The sequence below is a fragment of the Micromys minutus genome (genome assembly GCF_963924665.1).
Source record: "Micromys minutus genome assembly, chromosome: X".
NCBI lineage: Eukaryota > Metazoa > Chordata > Mammalia > Rodentia > Muridae > Micromys > Micromys minutus.
In genome coordinates this window covers 80,799,530-80,822,555 of record NC_137970.1, presented here as the reverse complement: position 1 = coordinate 80,822,555, position 23,026 = coordinate 80,799,530, and the positions used below count along the sequence as shown (strand labels likewise).

General features: G+C 35.5%; 1 protein-coding gene across 2 annotated transcripts in view; it reads right to left on the bottom strand.

The window, feature by feature from the left end:
- COL4A5 (collagen type IV alpha 5 chain) overlaps nucleotides 1-23,026 on the bottom strand; it is a gene marked incomplete at both ends in the record, with an annotated part of 196,303 nt that overhangs the window by 38,079 nt on the left and 135,198 nt on the right. For both annotated transcript variants that reach the window (XM_080910484.1, XM_080910485.1), the window contains 8 exons: nucleotides 4,021-4,147; nucleotides 7,053-7,192; nucleotides 7,824-7,913; nucleotides 9,165-9,263; nucleotides 11,531-11,680; nucleotides 13,202-13,291; nucleotides 14,257-14,424; nucleotides 16,912-17,025. In XM_080910484.1, coding sequence (XP_080766610.1) covers nucleotides 4,021-4,147; nucleotides 7,053-7,192; nucleotides 7,824-7,913; nucleotides 9,165-9,263; nucleotides 11,531-11,680; nucleotides 13,202-13,291; nucleotides 14,257-14,424; nucleotides 16,912-17,025 — 978 coding nt within the window. The remainder of the gene's footprint in view (nucleotides 1-4,020; nucleotides 4,148-7,052; nucleotides 7,193-7,823; nucleotides 7,914-9,164; nucleotides 9,264-11,530; nucleotides 11,681-13,201; nucleotides 13,292-14,256; nucleotides 14,425-16,911; nucleotides 17,026-23,026) is intronic.

Below are 23,026 nucleotides of genomic sequence, written 5' to 3'. Positions count from 1 at the left end.
CTTTGTTGTTGTTAAAGACCAGCCGTAGACCATGGTGATCTGAGAGGATGCATGGGAGTATTTCAATCTTCTTATATCGATGAAGGCTCGTTCTGTGTCCAATTATGTGGTCAATTTTCGAGAAGGTGCCATGGGGTGGTGAGAAGAAGGTGTATTCTTTTACTTTAGGATAGTATGTTCTGTATATATCTATTAATTCTAGTTGGTTCAAAGTCTCTGCTAGTTTTGCAGTGTCCTTGTTCAGTTTCTGTTTCCCTGATCTGTCCATTGGTGAGAGTGGGGTGTTAAAGTCTCCCACTATTATTGTGTGGGGTGAAATGTATTTTTTGAGCTTTAGTAGAGTTTCTTTTATGAATGTGGGTGATTTTTTATTTGGAGCATATATGTTAAGGATTGAGAGTTCCTCCTGACAGATTTCCCTGGTAATGAGTAAAAAGTGTCCTTCTTTATCTTTTTTGATAACTTTTGGTTGGATATTTACTTTATTCGATATTAGAATAGCCACTCCAGCTTGCTTCTTGGAGCTGTTTGCTTGGAAGTTTTTTTCCCACCCTTTTACTCTGAGATAGTGTCTGTCTCTGTCTCTGAGATGAGTTTCCTGTATGCAGCAAAAGGCTGGATTTTGTTTATGTATCCAGTCTGATAGTCTATGTCTCTTTATTGGGGAGTTGAAACCATTTATGTTAATAGATATCAAGGAATAATTGTTTCTGATTCCTGCCATTTTTGCTTTTTTGGGTTGAGTTGTGTCTGTGTTTTTTTCTTTTTTTGGTTTTCTTGTTTAGGAGTTTTCTTGTTTTTACTAGGCTGTATTTTCCCTCCTTGTATTGGGTTTTCCACCTATAATTCGTTGTAGTGCTGGGTTTGTGGTCAGATATTGTGTGAATTTTGATTTGTCTTGAAATATCTTTGTCTCTCTATCAATGGTGATTGATAGTTTTGCTGGGTATAGCAGCTTGGGCTGGCACTTGTGCTCTCTTAAGGAGTGCATGATGTCTGTCCAGACTCTTCTAGCTTTCATAGTCTCTGTTGAGAAATCGGGTGTGAGTCTGATTGGTCTGCCTTTATATGTTACCTGACCTTTTTCCCTTACTGCTTTTAGTATTCTTTCTTTACTTTGGGCACTTGATGTTTTTACTATTATGTGTCGGGAGGTATTTCTTTTCTGGTCCAACCTATTTGGAGTTCTGAAGGCTTCTTTTATGCTCGTGGTCATCTCATTCTTGAGGGTAGGGAAGTTTTCTTCTATGATTTTGTTGAAGATATTTACTGTGCCTCTTAGTTGATACTCTTCTCCCTCTTCTATTCCTATTATCCTTAGGTTCGGTCTTCTCATTGTGTCTTCCTGGACATTTTGGGTTAGGAGCTTTTTGTTTTTTGCATCTTCTCTGGCTGTTTTGTCTATGTTTGCAATGTTGTCTTCTGCCCCCGAGATTCTCTCCTTGATCTCTTGTAATCTGTTGGAAATGCTTGCTTCTGTGACTCCTGATTTCTTTTTTTGGTGTTCTGACTCTAGGGTTATCTCTTTTAGCGCTTTCTTTATTGTGTCAATTTCTGTTTTAATTTCCCTCTTCCATTCCTTTATTTCTTTGGTTCTGTTTTCGTCTCGTTCTTTGAGTTCTTTTAGTGTTTTTCTTGTTTCTTCTTTAAAAGCTTCTGAATCTTTTTGCTTTTCCTCCCTTTCTTGTTTAAGTAACTCTATCAGCGTCTTGAGGCATGATTTCAGGTCTGTGTCTTCTTTTTCTGGAGTGTTTGGAATTCCGATGTTTGCTACTATCGGAGAGCTGGGTTCTAGTGTTGCTAGATTGCCTTGGTTTCCTTGGGATATACTCTTTCTTTTTCCTCTTGCCATTTTGTTGTCAGTGATATGTTCTTGCCTTTCCCTTGTATCTGGTCTGTGTCCCTGGTACACTTTCCGTGTGCACTCCGCAGTGATCTCTCTACTCCCCGGCAGCCCAGGTTCCGGGTGGCAGCTGGGCCAGGCTCCGCTCTGCGTACTGAAGTCGCCTCCGGGTGGGAACAGACGTTCCTAAGATATGTTCCTGGTCACAGATGCTCAGCCTCTCCGAGCCACCTTTCCAGCTGGCAGGTGGGCCAGGCTCTGCTCTGTGTCCTGAAGTCGTCTCCGGGTGGGAACAGAAGTTCCTAAGATCTGTTCCCGGTCACTGGATCGGGGAGGACAGGGCAGGTCAGGGCAGGGGGTGCCCTTTTTGTGTGCACTCCGCAGAGATCCCTCTGCTCCACCGCAGCCTAGGTCTCCCACTCACCAGTTGCTCAGCCTGTTCGAGCTGCCTTTCCGGCTGGCTGTTGGGGCAGGCTCTGCTCTGTGTCCTGAAGTCGTCTCTGGGTGGGAACAGAAGTTCCTAAGATCTGTTCCCGGTCACTGGATCGGGGAGGACAGGGCAGGTCAGGGCAGGGGGTGCCCTTTCCGTGTGCACTCCGCAGAGATCCCTCTGCTCCCCCGCAGCCTAGGTCTCCCACTCACCAGTTGCTCAGCCTGTACGAGCCGCCTTTCCGGCCGGCAGTTGGGCCAGGCTCTGCTCTGCGTCCTGAAGTCGTCTCCGGGTTGGAACAGAAGTTCCTAAGATCTGTTCCAGGTCACAGTTGCTCAGCCTGTACCACCACTTTCATTTATAGTTTGTAAAACCATAAGTCTTTAAATATTTGATTGAAAAAAAAGCATTATGAGAGTTCATGAAACAAATGAACATCTTGAAAAACCCTCAAGGCCTTTAAAAGATCCATTTTAGAGTTGGCAAATATCGGCTTTGGAGCATAGATTAAAAGAACTAAAATTAAAAAAATTAATACAATAAAATTATGTAAAATGATTTCTTTTTTTCTGAAGAATTATTTGTTTTATGTATGAGTATACTGTAGCTGTCTTCAGACACACCAGAAGAGGGCATCAGATCTCATTTCAGATGGTTGTGAGCTACCATGTGGTTGCTGGGAATTGAACTCAGGACCTCTGGAAGAGCAGTCAGTGCTCTTAGCCACTGAGCCATCTCTCCAGCCCCCACAATGATTTCTTTTATGAAATGAATCCATATTCTTCCTTCTTAAAAATACAGGGGAAGATCACAAACGAGCTGTTGCCTTAGTTTCTAGACACTAGCAAAGCAAGCTTTTAGTTTATGTTTTCTTACATTTTCGAAATAATTTCTAAACAATCCATTTTGAAAAGCCCTGGATCTTCAAAAATATAACAAAGGTGACACTAAAATTTCCTATTTAAAATAGCTCAGCTAGTTTACTGCACAAATTTAAAATGTGACAGATATTTAACAATTTGTGATTAATGAGAAATGTACACTTCTAAAAAATTTAATATTCTATATAACCAATGCAGAGGGTATAAGATATTAGGAGGGTAGTCTGTCAAGAGTGGTGAGGGTAAAAAGAATGGTTTGTGTGATGGTCTCATAGATCTATGTATAGGTTATTTATAGATGGGAATATGTTCATATTTTTCCTTATGTATGTTATATTTCCACTTAAAGGTTGAGCGAAAAATAACTAAAGACCTATCCATGCCACTGTGAAATTCGGGAGCCAAGCTAAAAATTACAGAGAAGCAGGAAACAACAGTTACAGCAATCTAGGTTAAGCTATCTACTGGACTACAGTGCTAAGGTTCTTGGCATGAATGACTCAATTTTTGTCATCTGAATGAACACTGGAATTGTTCCATCAGCAGCTACCAGCTGTGTGCCCATAGACAATGTTCTAAGAGAATCAGCAGCAGTCAGGAGCCGGACAGAGTACATTATCACCTGCAAAAATAGTAAAGGCTCCCCCAAACAAGCATCTCTGCCCACAGAATAATGTCCTGCTGAGTCAAGAACACTCATTCTCTTGTCCTCGTTGTATACAGAAAGGCATGTGGGCAAAGAAACGCTAACATTCTACCGTGAGGTTATGCTGCTATCCGGTACAGGATGCAAGTCTGCCAAGGAAAAGGTTGCTTCCAATACTAGTTAGAGTGGAAAAGAAAAGAAGGGGGAAAGGAACACCTACCTGGGAATCCAGGCAGGCCCGGTTGACCTTTTGCTCCAGGGCTTCCTGGTAATCCAGGCAGACCAGTCTCTCCCATAGAACCTTTGATACCTGGGCTTCCTGGATATCCAGGCAGACCAGGTTCACCCTGAAAACATGAATAAGGACAAAACTAAAGATTCTTCATGGCGTTGATTGTATAACAACAGAATATTATTTATAAGGCTTTATTATATGCTAGAAATTCTAAGTGCTTAACACAAATTGCATCCCGTAATCATCCCAGCAGTCTGGTGAGACACTTTTGTCATCTCCTTTGATAAAGGTGAAGGCCAAATCTCAGAGAAGTCAAGAGCTTGAGTTCTTTAAAAGGGAGCAGAATTAAGATTTGGACTAAAGTCTATCAGATTCTAGAGCTCATTCTTCTCCTGTGCTATGTGGTTATAACAATCTCACTAAGCCTTATCAAACCTATGATAAAAACAGCATTGCCATCTGAATGTTACAGTGATGCTGTTAGCAAGTGGTAGAGTCTGAACTTTGACTTTAGAATTTGTAGTATTTATCAAAATAGTCTGTAAAACAATGTATTGCTCATACTAAGCCAGTAGATACACTAGGTTTTACTGAAAAACCTGTTTTTTTTTTAATCTTACCATGAACAATCTATCAACTCTTCAGTAGACACCTAATAATATGTATCTTTCATGAAATCATTCTGGACAATCAATGTATGTGGATCATGGGTGGCATGTAGCCAAAAATAGCTATGAATGTGGCTCAACACAAAATTGAAAATACATAAACATTAGGAGACCTCCTTTACATTATTTGGTAATTTTATTATATAGTTCTTGACCAGGAACTTCATAGATATAATGTCAAAAGGCTTGACACACATTTGATAGCTAAAGTCATATTTCTCCATGACTGTGACACTTACATATCTGTAAACTCTAATTTGAATTTCATTCAAAATATCTTTGTGGCCACAGGCAATATGTATACTGCTATTTTCCTCAACAAATATTTACATTATGTTTCTTTCAATATAGTCTTAGAAGAACCCATGCCCACTTTAACAGTTTTAAAAGTGTACCAATATCCTAAATGTCTACCCCAGTACTCACTGTTCTGCTCATGAGGATCAAAGTCTCTTCAATAGCACATTAGTGTTCAATAATGTCTAGAAAATTTCTCCTTCTTATACTTGTTTGATGAATAACATTTGCCACTTGAAACATTTGTAGTTGTATCTTATGAAAATAGTTTTTTTTTTTAAATTAGTGACCCATTATCTTACTTTTTTTAACAGTTAAGAATATTGGTTTGAGGGTGTATGTATTTTGTTCTGAACCTTTATGAATTAAACACATATCATATTTTGGGGGCACAAAATAAGAGCCTAATAATAACTTTGTTTGCATTGGTTTCACATTAGATGTTTATGCAGATAACCTAAGTGCTCATTCATTGATCTTCATCCTAGCCTGACCTTAAGGGTTTATATATACTAAAATAAAACTTAAAAAGAAATTCTAATATTTAGTTAGAGGCAAACTTGTAAGGTATCCAACCACTTCCATTTATGATAAGTAACGTCTGTTAAATTCTACAAATGATAACAGTCTCTAAGCTGTTACCCCTGTCCTACAACACAATTTTTATTACCCTCCTGGCAAGTCAATTGTAAATATTTCATAAAGATTTCTGAAATGCATTACATTTACTAGCTTAAGCTTTAGCTAATATTCACTGGGGAAACTATGAGTGTCAGAAAAGATAAGCTGTAAGGGATAAAGAGGAGAGGATTCAGAAAATCAAAAGATCAGACCAGGAATCTCCCAAATCTCCATAGGAAAACAAAATTCAAGTCCATTTTGTGATTTTAGCAAAGTTAGGAGTGACTTGAATACAGTAAAGCTGCACAATTTTGCATTCATTCTACACTCAGCTTTGATATGGTTTTTGAAAATGAAGCATAGCAAACTTAAACAAGACTGATATTAGCACGGTCTGCAAGGTCACTGTGTTCTGTCACATATGCTTTGTGCAGAATAGAAACTCCACTTAATATCTTTTCTCTGCTAAAATTCAAACTGGCAAGCTATGTATGTTGATCAATGTCAGTCTTTACTATATCTTAGCAATACTAGCATCTTATCTTTCGTGCTACAATCTCTGTCCTCAAAATATAGCTATACTGGGCTGGAGAGATGGCTCAGCCATTAAAGGTTAGGCACACAACCAAAAATATAAGATATAGTTATAGTTTGTCCTATTTTATAGATAATATCAAAGTTAAAAAGAAAGTTAACCTTTGCCTTTTTGTCTTAGTTCTTAAAATTGAAGAAGCAATGCTAGAGGGAAAAACAAAAAAACAATAAATGGAATTTTTTTGCTTGGATAGAACAAAACCCATACTCTTCTGAGTGGTACCATTAACCTTACAATGGTAGCTCTCAGTTGGAAGTTGTAGTCCTCATCTAGTGATGCACTTCTATTGCTCCAACCACACACATAGATAACTACTATGACAAAAATGTTCTAGTTTTACCTTAGACCTAGAAAGGTCATGAAAGATTATCAAGCAGGGCTTCTATACTATCCAGCAGGCCTGCTCTTAGCTATGTACATAAATAAAATAAAATACCTTCATTCCTATGCTTACCACAACTCTATTCAAAATAAACAGAATGTGTGCACCAACAGACAAATGGATAAAGGAAATGCTGTGCACTAAACTACGAGTAAGCTCTAAAACAGCAGGTCACTCATGGCAACATGGATAGAGCCAGGGAATGTGATGCTCATTGAAATTAATCAGAGAAAGATAAGCTATGAGTAGAATATATGGGAAATAAACAGAAGAGGCAAGCATTGGGTTTGGCCAAGTATGCAGTTAGAACCAGATAGCTGAAATAAATTTATGTTTCAGCACTGCATGGTGAATATAATGAATAAATCTCTGTGTTTCCGAAACACAGTTGAAAATAACCAGAAACACTCTTTTCTGGACACAGCAGGATAGTTATCTACATAATCTTTAATACCTTTGGACCAGGAAGACCAGGAAGACCGATGCCCGAAACTCCAGGTTCTCCTTTACTTCCTTTCTGGCCAGGTAACCCCGGAGAACCAGGTTGTCCAGGAACTCCAGGAGGTCCAGGAAGTCCATCTACACCTTGAGGACCTGTTAAAAATATGCAATGTATAATATTTAATACGATAGTTTTTACTCATATAAACCTAAGATGAACATGACCTAGCAAAACTATCTTTGGAAAAAAAGATTCTGCAAACTGAGGCTCATATATAACAACCTATTTCTAAGTAAATTTTGATGAAAGAAATAAAAGTTAGTCAATATATGTGTTTATGAATTGTAACTTCTTAATTTCTTAAAATTCCATTCTTTATTACTCATTTAGATTTTTTTTTTGTAGTGAGAGATCTATACATTGGTTGTTTTAAGGAGTGTCTAAATTCTATCAATGCTCAGGGCTTATATATACTATGACTTAACTACATATCCAAACCTTATACATAATATCTTTTCTTATGGAGGGGGTGTAAATAAGAGGTTGGATCATAGGTCAATTGGCAGAGTGTTTTCCTTGTATGAATAAAGCTGTAGGTTCAATCTTCCATACATTATATACTTGGCACAAGGTCAAGCATATATAGTCCCAGTATTTGGGGGCCAGATAGAGGAGGACTGGCTATATCATTCAATGTTAGTCTGTGCTACATGGTGTCAAAGGAGGGGAAATAGTAAATATTCATAGGAATAAATTACTATAACTTTTGTTTTCATCACTCACCAGGAAAACCCATGTCGCCAATGTTTCCTTTAGGTCCAGGAGGTCCTGTAAGTCCTGGTGGACCAGGGAGACCAGGACTACCCTTGGGACCTAGAAAGGCATGTTGATGAAGTTAAAGCATTTAAAAAATTAATTTCATTGCATTATTGTTTACAGACCTAAGTCAGTGTGACATGGGCAAGAGTCTCTCAGAAGTCTCTTTAATATCATACTGGAATATAATTATGCTAATACAGATCTTTAAATTGAAGCTCATAAAGATAAAGGCAATTTTATTGAGCATCTTCATTCTTCTAAGCTAACTCAATGCATTTGGTGTATTGTTTGGTGCAAACATGTATAACTAAACTACCCATTTTCTGTTACCACAGATAAATCCAATATAAGACTGTATAATAAAACTTCAGGTTTGTGTCATGACAGAGTCCTGCTATGATAGGCCAGAGAGGGGGTGAGGGAAGAGAGGGGGGAGGGAGGGAGAGAGGGAGTGGGAGAGAGAGAGAGAGAGAGCTCCTAGGTTGTTGGAGACATGCTAGATTGACCTGGATGTGTTGAGGATTTCACTTGGAACATCACAGGTGCTTGAGTTGAGCTGTGTGAGGTCACCTACATGTTTACCAGTGCTATCATACATGTATATTTTCCTTTTTTGTTCAGTGACCTCCAGCTTTAGGTAAAGAATGTGGAGGATGTTGGGAAGAAACCAGGAGTGAATCCATCTTTCCGACTCCATTAAGATAATATGGTATGAATAAAATGGCAAGTGGTTGACCTTCAGTGCTCTTCTAAGAGGATAAAAAACAGCTGTTTTTTACTTCCTTGGGATTGAACTAAAATAAAACAGCTGAAAGTTTTATGAGAATTAAGATAAAAACAAGGATAAAAAACCTGTTCACTACAAGAGCATTTGGGCAGTAACGGACTACAAGGAGGGCTGTGAAATCTTATTCTTGAAATTTTTAAAAATTAAAATTGCGATCATATGTTTTACATTGCAGAATAATAGACTTGTCTGATGTCTGAAAGCAACCAGAACAGGTGAATCATTCAGGCTTCTACCAGATAATTGTGTTTATATGTTTGTAATAAAATATGGTGCTTTATTTGAATCAGTGTTCTAAATATATTATATTGTGAGCAAAATATGCATCTGAATAAGCAAAATAAAATGTCTTATATAACTTATTTGCTAAAACTTGGGTCAAATGTCAATAGTTTTGTCAAGCATGGCTGCAATTAGCATGAACAGGTCCAAAGTATCACTAAATTGGATAAAGACAAAAATACTTCCTCAGGGATCTCTGTCAGTCATCCAAATGCCACAGTGGTGTATTTACATACCTGGCAGTCCTGGTGACCCTGGCTGTCCACTCAGTCCAGGTTGCCCTGGGTCTCCAGGTATTCCCTGGTAGCCTTTTGGTCCTGAAAGTCCAGGAATTCCTTCCAAAGATAAGCATAAAAATCAAGTTAGGCTGCTTCTTACTAATAAACTAAAGCAATTTGCCAAAAAGCTGCTTAACTGTTGTACTTAAATGAAAAGGAGACACTGGTGTTCTCTCTGTGTGTATATCTGTCTCTTTCTTTCTTTCTTTCTTTCTTTCTTTCCTTCTTTCTTTCTTTCTTTCTTTGTGTATGTGTGAGTGTGTGTATGTATATGTGTACATGTGTGTATATGTGTGTATATGTTTGTGTGATAGTGTATGTTAGGAGATTGGTGCACATTAACCATTTCCCTAACTCTGTGACAAGTTCTTTTTTTTTAAGTCCAATTATTTCCCAAATCAAAATGATGAAGTTCCTAAGAAAAATGCAAATGAAAAGATGCAGCAGACATCAACTTTGAGATGAGGTCTAGGGAAGACAAAATGTTATGGATAGAAACCATCCCTGATATAGCATGTGAGAGGGTAAAGATACTCCCCAGGGTGTCTGCCAAGTTTTGGGGATAATTCAACAAACTTTCTTAGAATTGGCAGTGGTAGATGCAGCATCATTGCCTCTAACATGGTACAGATACGGATAATAAATTATTTAGATGCCCTGGAGAATGATGGGGCGAGAACTAGCTTATCATAGGATTTGATCCGCAGCACTTCAAACAAGAAGTGTTTGAAGCCCCAGGAGCTGGTAAAACTACTCAGTGGATATGGGAACATGCCACTAAGCCTGAAGACCTGAGTCCAACCTTTGTAGCCCAGATAGTGGAGTGGGAGAAGTATAAGTTGTCCTCTGTAATTCACATGGGTATTGTAGCATATATATGTAAACACATCAATCAATCAGATACTGGATTTTAAAAGAAGAGATAACTAAGAAAGAGATTTAATTTTTGTTATCCTAAATTTTATATTTTTGTACTTTGAGAAAAAAACTTAACATATTTTTAAGAAATAATTTTAAGGAAAATTTCCATTTAAACATGCGCAATGAGAAACTCATAACATTTATTTACACAAGTGCACCTACACATACATATTTACAACTGACAATATTAATAGAACACAAAAAAAGTTGCAAAATGTATTTTTTTTCTATAGGTGACATATATATATATATATATATATATATATATATATATATATAGTTGATGAACCATGATATACTTCTATGAAAAGAAACCAATATTTTCAATTTAAAACTTGTTGTATACAACATTATACAATTCACCATCATTTGGCTTCTAGGCAAAAAAATATAAATAAGTAAAAATAAAATAAAATAAAATAAAAATGAAAAAGAACCACTACATTTCCTGAATATCAAATTTACTGTTCTAAAATTATTGTGGTTATATATCATTTTCTCTTTCTATGCTTCTGTGGTACTTCTGGAAACCTGAATGTAGTTACTTAAGTTTATATTACTTATGAATGTATTTATTTATGCATGTATTTATATGTGTCTATATACCTGATCACAGGTTTGTTGGCACATGTGTCTTTGCATGTGCACACAGAGGCCAAAAATTGAACTTGGATGTCTTCATAGATTGTTCACACCTTTGATTATTGAGGGTGGGTCTCTCACTGAACTCAAAAATCTCCCAGAGTTTGCTCACCTGTTTCTGCCTCAAAAGTGTTAAGATTATAGGCAGATGCCTGTGTTGTTTTTATGTGGATTCTGGGGATCCAACTTCTATTTTCATGCTTGCATAACAAACAATTCACCTAGGCAATTCCCCAGCTCCACAAGTCTGCTTTTAAAACCCCATAGCTCATGACAGGTAAAGGACAAAGAAAATATTCAAGTAGAAAGATGATCAATGAAACATCAGGTCAAATGAAAATATTTACTACCAAAATATTATGTATCTAATTGACTTGTTGAATCCAATAACTTCAAGCTACTTCTCCACTTCAAGCTACTTAAAAATAAAATGTCAGGGGCAAGAGAAGAGTTGTTCTTTGACTTCTACATGTACACACACATGCTCTCTCTCTCTCTCTCTCTCTCTCTCTCTCTCTCTCTCTCTCTCTCTCTCTCTCACACACACACACACACACACACACACACACCATACATAAATACATATATACACAAATAAATATGGGTAAAATCAAACTTCAGGCACTGGGTGTGCAGTAGTGTGAAAGACTGTTTGCTAGTATCCATATGACTGTGTTTGTTTGCCAGTAGGTCAACTAACAACTTAAAAAAAATCCCTAAGATATGGACAAATACATTTGTGAATATATCCATTCACTTACCTGGTAAGCCAGGCTCACCCTTTTCTCCTTTTGATCCTAGGAAATCTGGATGAATTGGTCCAGGAGGACCTGGAAGGCCAGGTTCTCCCTTAGCACCCTTTTCTCCTGCAGGGCCAGGGAGACCTGGCTGGCCTTGCATGCCATCATCACCTAAAATCAACAAAGCACATCAAATTTGTTCATCCATAATTAATGAATATAAAATTATCACATTAATCTCTTTCATTTCTGTACTGTGGTTACAGGCTCATGGTAAGGAAACCTGAAGTTTAATTCTCAAATTATGGCCTAAGCATTTAAAATATTTCAAATTAACAAATTAAGTATATCACTGAACTGAAAAGAAGACATTTACAGCTTCTGGCTATTATAAATGAGGCTGCTATGAACATAGTGGAGTATGTGTCCTTGTTATACATTAGAGCATCTTTTGGGTATATGTCCAAGAGTAGTATACCTAGGTCTTCAGGTAGTACTATGTCCAATTTTCTGAGGAACCGCCAGACTGATTTCCAGAGTGGTTGTACCAGCTTACAACCCCACCAACAGTGGAGAAGTGTTCCTCTTTCTCCACATCCTTGCCAGCATCTGCTGTCATCTGAGTTTTGGATCTTGGTCAATCTGACTGGTGTGAGGTGGAATCTCAGGGTTGTTTTGATTTGCATTTCCCTGATGGCTAGGGATGTCAAGCACATCCTTAGACGCTTCTCAGTCATTCGATATTCTTCAGTAGAGAATTCTTTGTTGGGCCCTGTACCCCATTGGGTATTTTGATTTTGTAGGTTAACTTATTAAAATTTTTAATATATTTTGGATATTAGTCCTCTGTCAGATGTAGGGTTAGTGAAGATCTTCTTCCCAATCCGTAGGTTGCAAATTTGTCCTATTGACTGTGTCTTTTGCGTTACAGAAGCCTTTCAGTTTCATAAGGTTCATTTATCAATTGTTGATTTTAGAGCCCGAGCCATTGGTGTTCTATTCAGGAAATTTTCCCCTGTGCCAATGAGTTTGTGGCTCTTTTTCACTTTCTTTTCTATTAAATTCAATATATCTGGTTTTATGTGTAGGTCCTTGATCCACTTGGATTTGAACTTTGTGCAAGGTAATAAATATGGCTTTAAGTTCATTTTTTTTTGTCTTCTTTATCAAAGACCAAGTGACCATAGATGTATGGATTTATTTCTAGGGTTTTGGTTTTATTCCATTGATCTACCTGTCTATCTCTGTAGAGATACCATGTGTTCTTGAGGCCAGGGATGGTGATTCACCTGAGAAGTCCCTTTATTGTTGAGAATTGTTTTGGCTATCCTGGGTATTTTGGTTTTCTGTATGAATGTAAATAAATAAACTTTTAAAAAAGAATGTTTACAACGTGACTTTTTCAAAAGTAAAGCCAACAAATTCTAAACCTTTTTATTATTATTAATTGTCTAAAATAATAAAAGTAAATATGTATTCTTAAAATTTTTATCTTTTAATTTTATTAATAAATTTTATTCTTAGCAATTTCATAAAAATGTAAAAGATGACATTTTTAATTGACACACCATAAAGGTACAAAAACACTAAGCACTGTTAGTTTTAAAATAGAAAAACCAAAGCCTATATTGAAAGAATACAATGTTTGATTTTCTTTGTTACACATATCTGTCAGTAAACTCCAGTTCTTACCTTTAAGACCAGGAGCACCACTTCTGCCAGGAATCCCCAAAGGTCCAGGTGGGCCTGGAGGTCCCATCATGCCCATTTCTCCTTTGACACCTTTAGAAAATATCAGTTACTAAGTTTCTTGGTTTTGGACTTTGGAAAGATAAGATGGATGTTAAAGATATCAGTTGGAAAACTCAGAATGAAAGGAACATGCAGTGAGATTGTACCCTTCATTCCTGCAAACTTAACACACACTCCTGAACAAAACTCACAGATACTGTAGTAACTATTCTCCACAGAATAGTACAACTCCCAAGGCTACATAATAAGAATTCACCAACCATGGTGTGCCCTCACCTTTGCCCTCATCTTAACCCTCTCCCTCTCTCTCTCCATCCTCTTTCCTTCCCTCCCTACAAAAAGCATGTTTTTTGTGTGTGTGTGTGTATGGTTATTTTGGCTGAATATATCTGTGCTGTGCATGTAGTATCCCCGAGGCCAGAAGAGGGCACAATCCCCTATGACTGGATTTGGGAGCTGCTTTGTGAGTGCTGGCAATTCAACTCCAGTTTCTTAAAAGAGCAGCCAGTGATTTTAGATATGACATTCGTTCTTTGGGAAGTCACTTGCAATGGAAAGATGATAAAAAGATGAGGAGAGGCATTATAAATAATTAGATATCACATGAGCTAAAAAATATCCAAGTGTCAGAAAGTGTCAGAAAGTTGGAGTCTTCAACTCTAATCATTTTTATGAATTCTTACATGAATTATGGAAAAGAATCTGTTAAAAGCACTCCTTGATTTCTGACCCAACGAAACTTAAGCAAAATGTCTGAAAAGGTACTTTAAACCATTACAATTTAGATCATTTATTATATAATAACATATAGCTGGTACTGTCACACAGTATAAAAAAGTATAGTACAAACACTAATGGAGTTTCCAACACTCATACACTTAACACTCTTCCTTAATAGATCATATCAATTCATAAAATGCAATATGAATATAATCTGTCAGTCAAATTAATATTAGTTTAATTGAACCATAGTCATACAAATTATTAAACTTTACCTGGAAATCCAGGGACACCTGCTTTTCCAGGGAGGCCAGGCGATCCTGGAGGTCCTATAAGACCAGGGGTTCCAGGGAGCCCTGGACTACCTCTCTCTCCAGGTAGTCCTGGAACATCAAACCCAGGAGGTCCTGGATCTCCCTTCTCTCCTGGCATTCCCTGTAAGCCTAGTTAACAACATATTAACATTATAAGTACTGATGCAGTCTCCACATGATAGATATGGTAATTTTTCTAGCAAAGAAATTACATGATCTGTATATGATAAACTTAGGAGAATACATTACAGAAACTTTAGCTATTGTGCATATAAAAATGACTACTGAAAATAATGCTTTAACATTTTAAATCTTATTCCTTGAAGAGATATTTCCTCAAGTTGTTTTGGTAAAACACAATTAAAAAAATTCCTGTTAATTTCTGACTAACTTTTTAATTAAGAACATTTTTTTTTTTTTACTAAAACCATGAAAAAAGAGCACAGTCTTTTGGTTATATTATTCAATAAATTGTTGAATTTATAAAACTTTTGAATGCACACTCTCCATGTTTATCTCATTGTAGATTGTTAGCAACTTATGCTTTGACATTGGCCCACTGACCACAGTTGGATTTCCACTGTTCCATCACATTACCTATTATTAGTGTATATTATGTTGACCCCTTTGAATGCTTATCAAATAAGTCAATTTGTTTTGGTTTGCTTTGGGCTTTGTCTTAACATGTTTTAATAATATGATACAATCAGTTCTTACTCTCTTCTATTAAATTTTCTGTTGCATTGCTTTGTTTTAAGTTTCATTTTAAATTAAGTTTTATACTTAATGTTATTATTTGGTATTAAAAAATTGATGCAAAAGAAAACAAGTATATGATATAAGCTGGCAGTTTCTGTCATGCACTATAACTCAGGTTTAGCAAGATATTAGCAGTGCTCTTGCAGACCACTCTTCTATGTAAGAATCAAGACAGTTTAAAATGTGTTAATATTTTGCTTTGGTAATGATAATAACATTTATCTTAAAAATAAATTTACATGTTTAGAGTCCATTGAATAATTTTTCATGCAATTTTTGTTAACTTCTGAATACAATTGATATTAAAGTCTATGGCAATGAAAATATTTACAGGCAAACATATGAAGGTGAACTAAAATTTATTAACTGACGCTGTTCGGATACTACCCAGTCTTTATGATCAATATATGGGCATATGCTGCTGGGGTGGAAGAAAACAGTATAGAAATAGAATATTAGATGTTTTCATACAATAATTGCAGCATATTAGCTATAGTTTAAAATAAATATTACAATTTTATATTTTATTCAGATGTTTGTTAGCACTGTTTTAAATTTTCAGACAGCTGTGATGTAAGAATTCAAAATACTTCTACGAAGTCATGTACTTTTTCAAATTAAAAGAAACAACAAAATACAAGGGAAAGGATAAAATCATTTCATCTTTCTTTGTGAAAAAGGAGTTTAAGTCTATAATAGTCAAAACGAAAAACACTTTTTTCTTCAAGATTCTGCTTGCTATACAGGGTGGGCAGGATGCTTTTGTTTTTTGTTTTTTTTTTTCATAAATGAAGCAACTATTGATAACAAACACTCAAAACATGAGGCCAGGTTTTTTTTCTGTTATTTTTTCTTTTTATGTTTCAATCAGTAACAATATGTCAGGAACCATAAAAAGTACAATGTGCCTTCAAATATAGTTTTAAAATAGAACATGAATAAATTAATCTTTATGGGTGTTTTATATTGTTAATCACAGTTCTGAAACTCTTAATGCAATAATCTACAACACACCTGGTGTCATTTAAGGTTAGAAAATACATGTGTTCAATATATGTGCATCTGAATTGTGTTTAATTTTCTGATGTGTTCATATAAATTTAAAAAAACAAATGTTTCATGTTCGTTTTCATTTTATGAACTATTGCGATATTCCAAATAACAAAATGCAGAGCTGAGAATATCCCTTACTGTGCCTGTGTAAAGAGATAATGTGAATTTACTCAGAATCCACAATTAGTACAGACTCTCATACAAATATACAACAGCCATATGATTATTTATCTATGGAGGAAAAACCACTAGGTACAATCTTTCAAAACCTTTTCAAGTACCTAACTTGAAATAAGAGCAGATTAGTGTGCTCAGTTTCAAAGTTTTTCCCAGTATAAGAGCAAAAAAAGAGGAAATCGACTTTTTTCCTTTTAAATAAAAGGAAGTAAAATACCTATGGTGCATTTTTATAGAACATTCTTGCGGAACCCTAGCAAGGTTTTTTTTTATGTGTTAATAACTTAAATAAGTTCTACAGAAAAGTCCTGTATATTGCTGCATTACAGCTATTCTGGTCTGAAATAATAAGCACTCACAGTTGGAGGCCTGTGTTTTTAAACCTCTCTATTGTTCAATGATTATATGGTAATGGTAACTGCAATTATCAAATCTTATTATCAGAATAGATGGATTTTTAGATGAACAGAAGGGGAAAACATCAAGTATTAAATTAACGCTTATGTTGTAATCTATAATTCACAATTTGATAAAATTTTATACATACATGGATTACCTCTTTCATATTACTGGAAGACATTCATATACACTACAAGTCCTATAAGAGGCATATTTACTTAATCTTACCAGGTTGGCCTGTTGGCCCTGGAGTCCCTGGTGGTCCTGGTGGTCCTTGAAGACCAATTCCTGGCAGCCCTGGAGGCCCTATTGGGCCAGGTTGTCCATTTGGTCCAACATCACCTTTTTAAAATAGCACAGTTTACATACTTAAAATAACAGTAGTTCTTTTCCTTTTCTTTATTCTTCTCTCATACAGTGAATCCCCAGCTGCAGTTTTGTCTCCCACTACTCCTCCCACTCCTCTAGTAACTCCCCTCTCACCCAAATCTACTGCTCCTTTTCCCATCAGAAAAAAGCAAGCCTTCCAGGGATATCAACCGAACATGATTCAACAAAACTAGCCTATTCAGAAAGAAAAAGACAAGTACCCAAAGTAGAAATCCCATTCCTAGTTCCAGGGCCAGATGTCAATAAGTGTCTTAACTTCTCAAAACAGCAACAAGATTATTATAGGCTACTTCATACCGGGTAACTTTTTGGTTATACAATATAGTATTTTAATCACTTATGCTTTAACCAGAAAGATTTTGACATCTCCCTTTTTATTAACTTGAGGCTATGGCTGAAAATAGGCTCAGGATTCTCCCATCTTGCCTACAATATTTTGACATTTGAAACTTCACTCTCTGAATTTTCTATCATTCACACTTTTCAAAATTATTACATCTATTAAAATTTGCTTAGGGATAATTGAGGAAGAGGGTGGTAGTGAATGTAAGAGCCAGATGTCAGGAATGTCCAGAGAAAATGAGTGTCTTCTGGATATGACAGGAAAGCTGCACTTAGGGACCCAACAGTAGTTGCAGTTACTCTCACACAATCAAAGCAATCTATTGTCCAGATAAGGGACGGGTGGGGAGCACATGTGCCTCCATTCCTAGTAGAAGAACATTTGACAGTCGATAGCTTCTAGGGAAGGGAAAGTCAGTTTTAAGGTGTGGCCTGTGGTATGTTGTTCATGTTGTAATGTGAGATGCACACATTGGACCTAGTGGGTTACTTTTTAAGATGACTTAAAATTGGGAGGCATGGAGAGGTGAAGGATGAATCTTGAGGGCATTATAGGCAAGAGTAAAAAAACTACACAGTATGTTTGAATTTCTAAAAAAAACTAATGAAAACATTGTAATTTTAAAAACCTGTTCTTTCTTCACTTGGATGAGTTTCGAGAAATGTATAGCTGTATAACTGCCACTGACATCCAGATTAAGAACCATTTCCTCAAAAGAACCAGTGATCAGTTGTTGGGATGTTTCTCTACATCCCAATTTTCTTGCAACTACTGTGCTACTTTATTTCTTACAGGTTTTCCATTTCCAGAATGTCACAAATCATGCAGTATGTAGCTCCTTGAGTATGTCTTTTTTTCACTTAATATGAGATTCATTTATGCATGTTGTGTATACAAATATCCAATTGTTTTAGCACTGTTTATTGAAAAGATTTATTTTCCTACTTAAATAGACTGTAAATTTTTGAAAAATTCATGTTGGGCTACGATTTATGTCAGCACTTAAAATGTATCTTTAGCATGCATGAGGTCCTGGACTTTGATTCCTAACATCACAGATCGAATATTTCATGGTATAGATACACTGCACTGTGTTAGTCTTTGTTATTTGATAGACATTTGGGATGTTTCCAATTCTTGTTGATTATAAATAAAACTTATATGAAGAGAAACTTAGAGTTTTACACAAAGCTTCATAGTTTTCTTTAATAAATACCTAGAAGTGAGTTTCCTATTTCAGAGAGTAAGACTGTGTTTTACTTTCTAATACACTAGCAAACAATCTCAACACTGGCAAATACTTTCAAAGTGGAACAATATCTTTTATGGTCCTGTGTTGGAGACTGAAGTGGCTGCACTATTTTGGATTTTAACTAGCTGTTTGCAAAACTCAGTTGTTCTACATACTTGGTGGCAATTACTCTTGTTCTTGAAAAGAAAGGTAACTCTTATGGTGATGTATCTATCTCATTGTTGCTTTAAACCTACATTTTATAGATGGCTAGACTGAAGATTCTTACATGCATTTGCTTACGGTTTGAATGCTTTGAGGGGTAAAATATAAATATGTTCAAATTTTTGCCAACATTTTTAAATGCTACTTTTAAATTTGGTAAATGATTTCTGACTTTTGAGTTTTAAGAATCTGTATATATTATGCTTACAAATACTTTGTTAGATGTATGATATGAAAACATTTTATTTTAATGAAGTCCAAATTAGCAGTGTTCCATTTTATGATTTTAGTGTAATATCCAACAATCTGTGTCTCGATTATGATCATAAACATTTCTGTTCTATGCTTTCACTTAAAAGAAAACTAAATTTCGCTATGCTTTGGTGTTTACACTGTTTATGAGTTGAGAATTTGTTTTATTTTCTTTTATTTTTTACTTTTTAATCTTTTATTACAGTCCAGTTAAAATTTGTAGAAGCAAAGGTTCATTTGTTTTCTTTGCTTGTTTTATGCGCACATATACAATAGTTTTTGCACTATTTGTTAGAAGTTTCTTTTTCTATTGAAATTTCAATTTGTGAAAAAAATTTTGTCAAGATAGAATTTACCTCAGTGTATGCTTAGCATACAAGAGTGCTTGGATTTGCCTCCAGATCTGTGCGTGCGCGCACGCACACACACACACACACACACACACACACAAAGGCAATTTTATTTCAAGGCCCATATGTCAGCATGTCATATATTACAAGATATATTAGTCATTTTAAGAATGTATTAAAAAAAAGACTGTTAAGTCTTCAAATCAAATTCATTGAACTCTCTAACATAGGACATTCTTAATTTGTTTTGGCTACTATAAGGTGTTCACTTTTCCACATAAACGTTTAAATAATTACAAACTTCTCCTGTGTTTTCCTTAAGGATATAATTACTCTTGTACATTAATTTGGTCAGAATTTATATCCTAAGAAATTGGACCTGCCAGTACATTGACATAATATATCACTATTTTTTCTATTTGGCTTATGTCATTGGTATTTTGTAGTTCTTCAACATACAAAAATACTGTACTTATTGTTAGAGATATACATATGTGAGTATATCATGATACTTGGTTCTATTTTAATTAAAATTTTTGTATAATTGCAATTTGTAAAACTTCACTTTGTTTTGTATAATGACCCTAATACTTATATTGTAAAACTAACTTTCCGTTCCAAAGGTTTTATGTAAGATAATTTTCTAAATATAAAATCATATCATGTATGAATAGACTTTTTTCCTTTCTAATCTGGATGCTTTTATTTGTCTTAACTTATAACAATGGCAAATATTTCTACTATAATAATATTTTTTTGGCAAACAACTCCTTGTATCCTATTTTTGGAGGAAAGTATTCAGTATTTCACTATAAACCACACTGGATTAAACCTTGTGTGGCAATTCTTGGTATTTAAAAACCATTAGGTTTAATCTTTATACACCAAGTAAACTTTGACTATTTCCATGTTTTGTTTTACATGTATTTTATGTTCATTGTAACTAGTAAGTTTTCAATGCACACTATCAAACCCTTAAAAAATCAAGTACTGACAAAATATATTCATACCATTTTATGCAAAAATACTTTTTGCATTAAAAATCTGTACATTTATCTGTTTTTTAAAATAAAGTTGTTTAATTAAAAATAAATAAATGATTTAAGACTTATGGTAAAAGGCTATGTCATAAAAAAAGGCGCTTTTGTATTTCAATGTTGATGACAAGTTTTTTTCTTTTTTTCTGAAATAGCTTCCCACTGCTCTTCTGAGTGGCCTAAAACCAAGTATTCTAGGATGTCCTTGAACTTTAGGCAATCCATCTGCCTCAACCCACCATATGCTGAGTCTACAGGATGACTAAAATGTTTTCTTAAGTTCATGATTTTCTAAAAGTATAATTTATCAGAAATGGATATTGACTTTTATCAAATAATGTTAAGAATATTTTGGGTAATAGCATAGATGTAATTGTTTGGACTGTTGAAATAGCAAATTATACTGAATACTTTTCAGATGTCAAAGCAGCTTGTATTCTGAAGATCAAGATGGTCATGAAGGTAACGTTACAGTTTCTTTTTATATATTGTAATATTTGATGTGCTACTGTTGTTTGGAAAAATTCTTACCTATTTGTTCTTTAGAGAATTTGCCTATAACTTAGGTTTTCTTTCATTGTGATTTTTGTTTATTTGCTTGTCTGCTGGTTTCGATATTAGAGTAATTCTACCCTCATAACCATTGCTAAGTGATCAATCCATAGTATTCTACCAGGGAAGAAGCTGTTGAGAGATTAATTACGGCTTTTAAGAATGTTTGATACAAATTTCCAGAGATGTCATCTGGACCTGAAGATTTTTTGGTTTGTTTGTTTGTTTGTTTTTGATAGATAAGCTTTAACTAGGAGCTCAATTTTAGAAGAAAAGAGTATAATTTCTTTATCAGTGATCATCAATAAATTATAGCAATACATTATAATTTTTCCACTTTCTCTTTTACCATATTTACCAGCATGAAGTTATTTGTTGTGGTCCTCTGCAATGCTTTTAATGTCTACAGCAGAACTACAATGATGTCCCTACTTTCATTCTGAATATTGATAATCCATGTAGCTCCATTTACATGGTCATCTTGTCTAGATGCTCACCAGTTTTATTAAAGTTTTCAAAGGATCTCATTTGGATTCATATGTATATCAGTTCTACTGGAATTTTGAAAGAAACTCATTTAGATTTATATAAATTTTCCTCTTATAAGTTGATATGTTATCCTGCAAACATTCTTTTCAATTTATTCACCTTTATCATTTTTTATTATTCTTTAATTTTTTTACATTCCAGTCATTATTTCCTCTTGGCCCGCCCTCCAAGAGTTTCTCATCCAATTCCTCCTCCCCCATCTCCAAGAGAATGTTCTCACCCCCTCCAACAGATTGTACCATTTCTTGGGGCTTCAAGTCTCTTGAGGGTTAAGGCATCTTCTCTCACTGAGGCCAGACCCAACAGTCCTCTGCTGTATATGTGTTGGGGACCTCATATCACCTAGTGTATGCTACCTCGTTGGTGATCAAGTGTCTGAGAGATCTCAGGGATCTAGGTTAGTTGAGACTGCTGATCTGCCTATGGGGTCGTGCTCCTCCTAAGCTTCTTCCAGAACTTTCCTACTTCAATCACAGGGGTCAGCAGCTTCTGTCCATTGGTTAGGTATAAGTATCTGCATCTGACTCTTTCAGCTGCTTGTTGGGTCTCTCTCAGAGGGCAGCCATGCTAGGCTCCTGCCTGTAAGTATATTGTAGCATCAGTAATAGTGCCAGGCCTTGGAGCCTCCCCTTGAGGTGGATCCACATTTGGGGCTGTTACTGGACCTCCTTTCCCTCAGTCTATTCTTCATTTTTGTCCCTACAGTTCTTTCAAACAGGGACAATTCTGGGTCAGAGATTTTGACTATGGGATGGTAACCCCATCCTTCCACTTGTTCTTTCAGACAGAAACAATGTGGGTCCAAATTTTTGACTGTGGGATGGCAACCCCAACACCTCTACTTGATGCCCTCCTTTCTACTAGAGGTGGACTCTACAAGTTCCTTTTCACTGGTGGGCATTTCATCTAAGGTCCCTCCCTCTAATTTTTCTTTTCCTAATATAAAATTTTAACACAAAGACATCCTTTTTGATTCATTGGATATATTTTACATTCATTTCAACTCAATTAGACATATTTGTTGATTTTCTTAATGATGCCTTTTTTGGTTCATGGTTTATTTATGTATTCCACTTACTTTCTAAATACATTAGGATTTTCTCAAGCACAGCGATCTTCCTGGTATAATTTCCTTATTTATTTTTTTCTGGTATTGGTTTCTTTTTTCCCTCCCTCCTCTCCTCTCAGCCCACCACCTGGTATTGACTTTTTAATAAATATATTTTTAATTATCTAAGACTTATTTAAGGGCCAAGAGTACACCCTTTCTTAGTTAATATTCTGTTAGTGTAAGAAAAACAAAGGGTATTCTGTTCCTATTTGGGTGAAATGGAATACAAACATCAATGTTGATAAATTCCTGACGCTGTTCTACTAGAATTATATTTGTACCCATCAACATAATGTCACGACT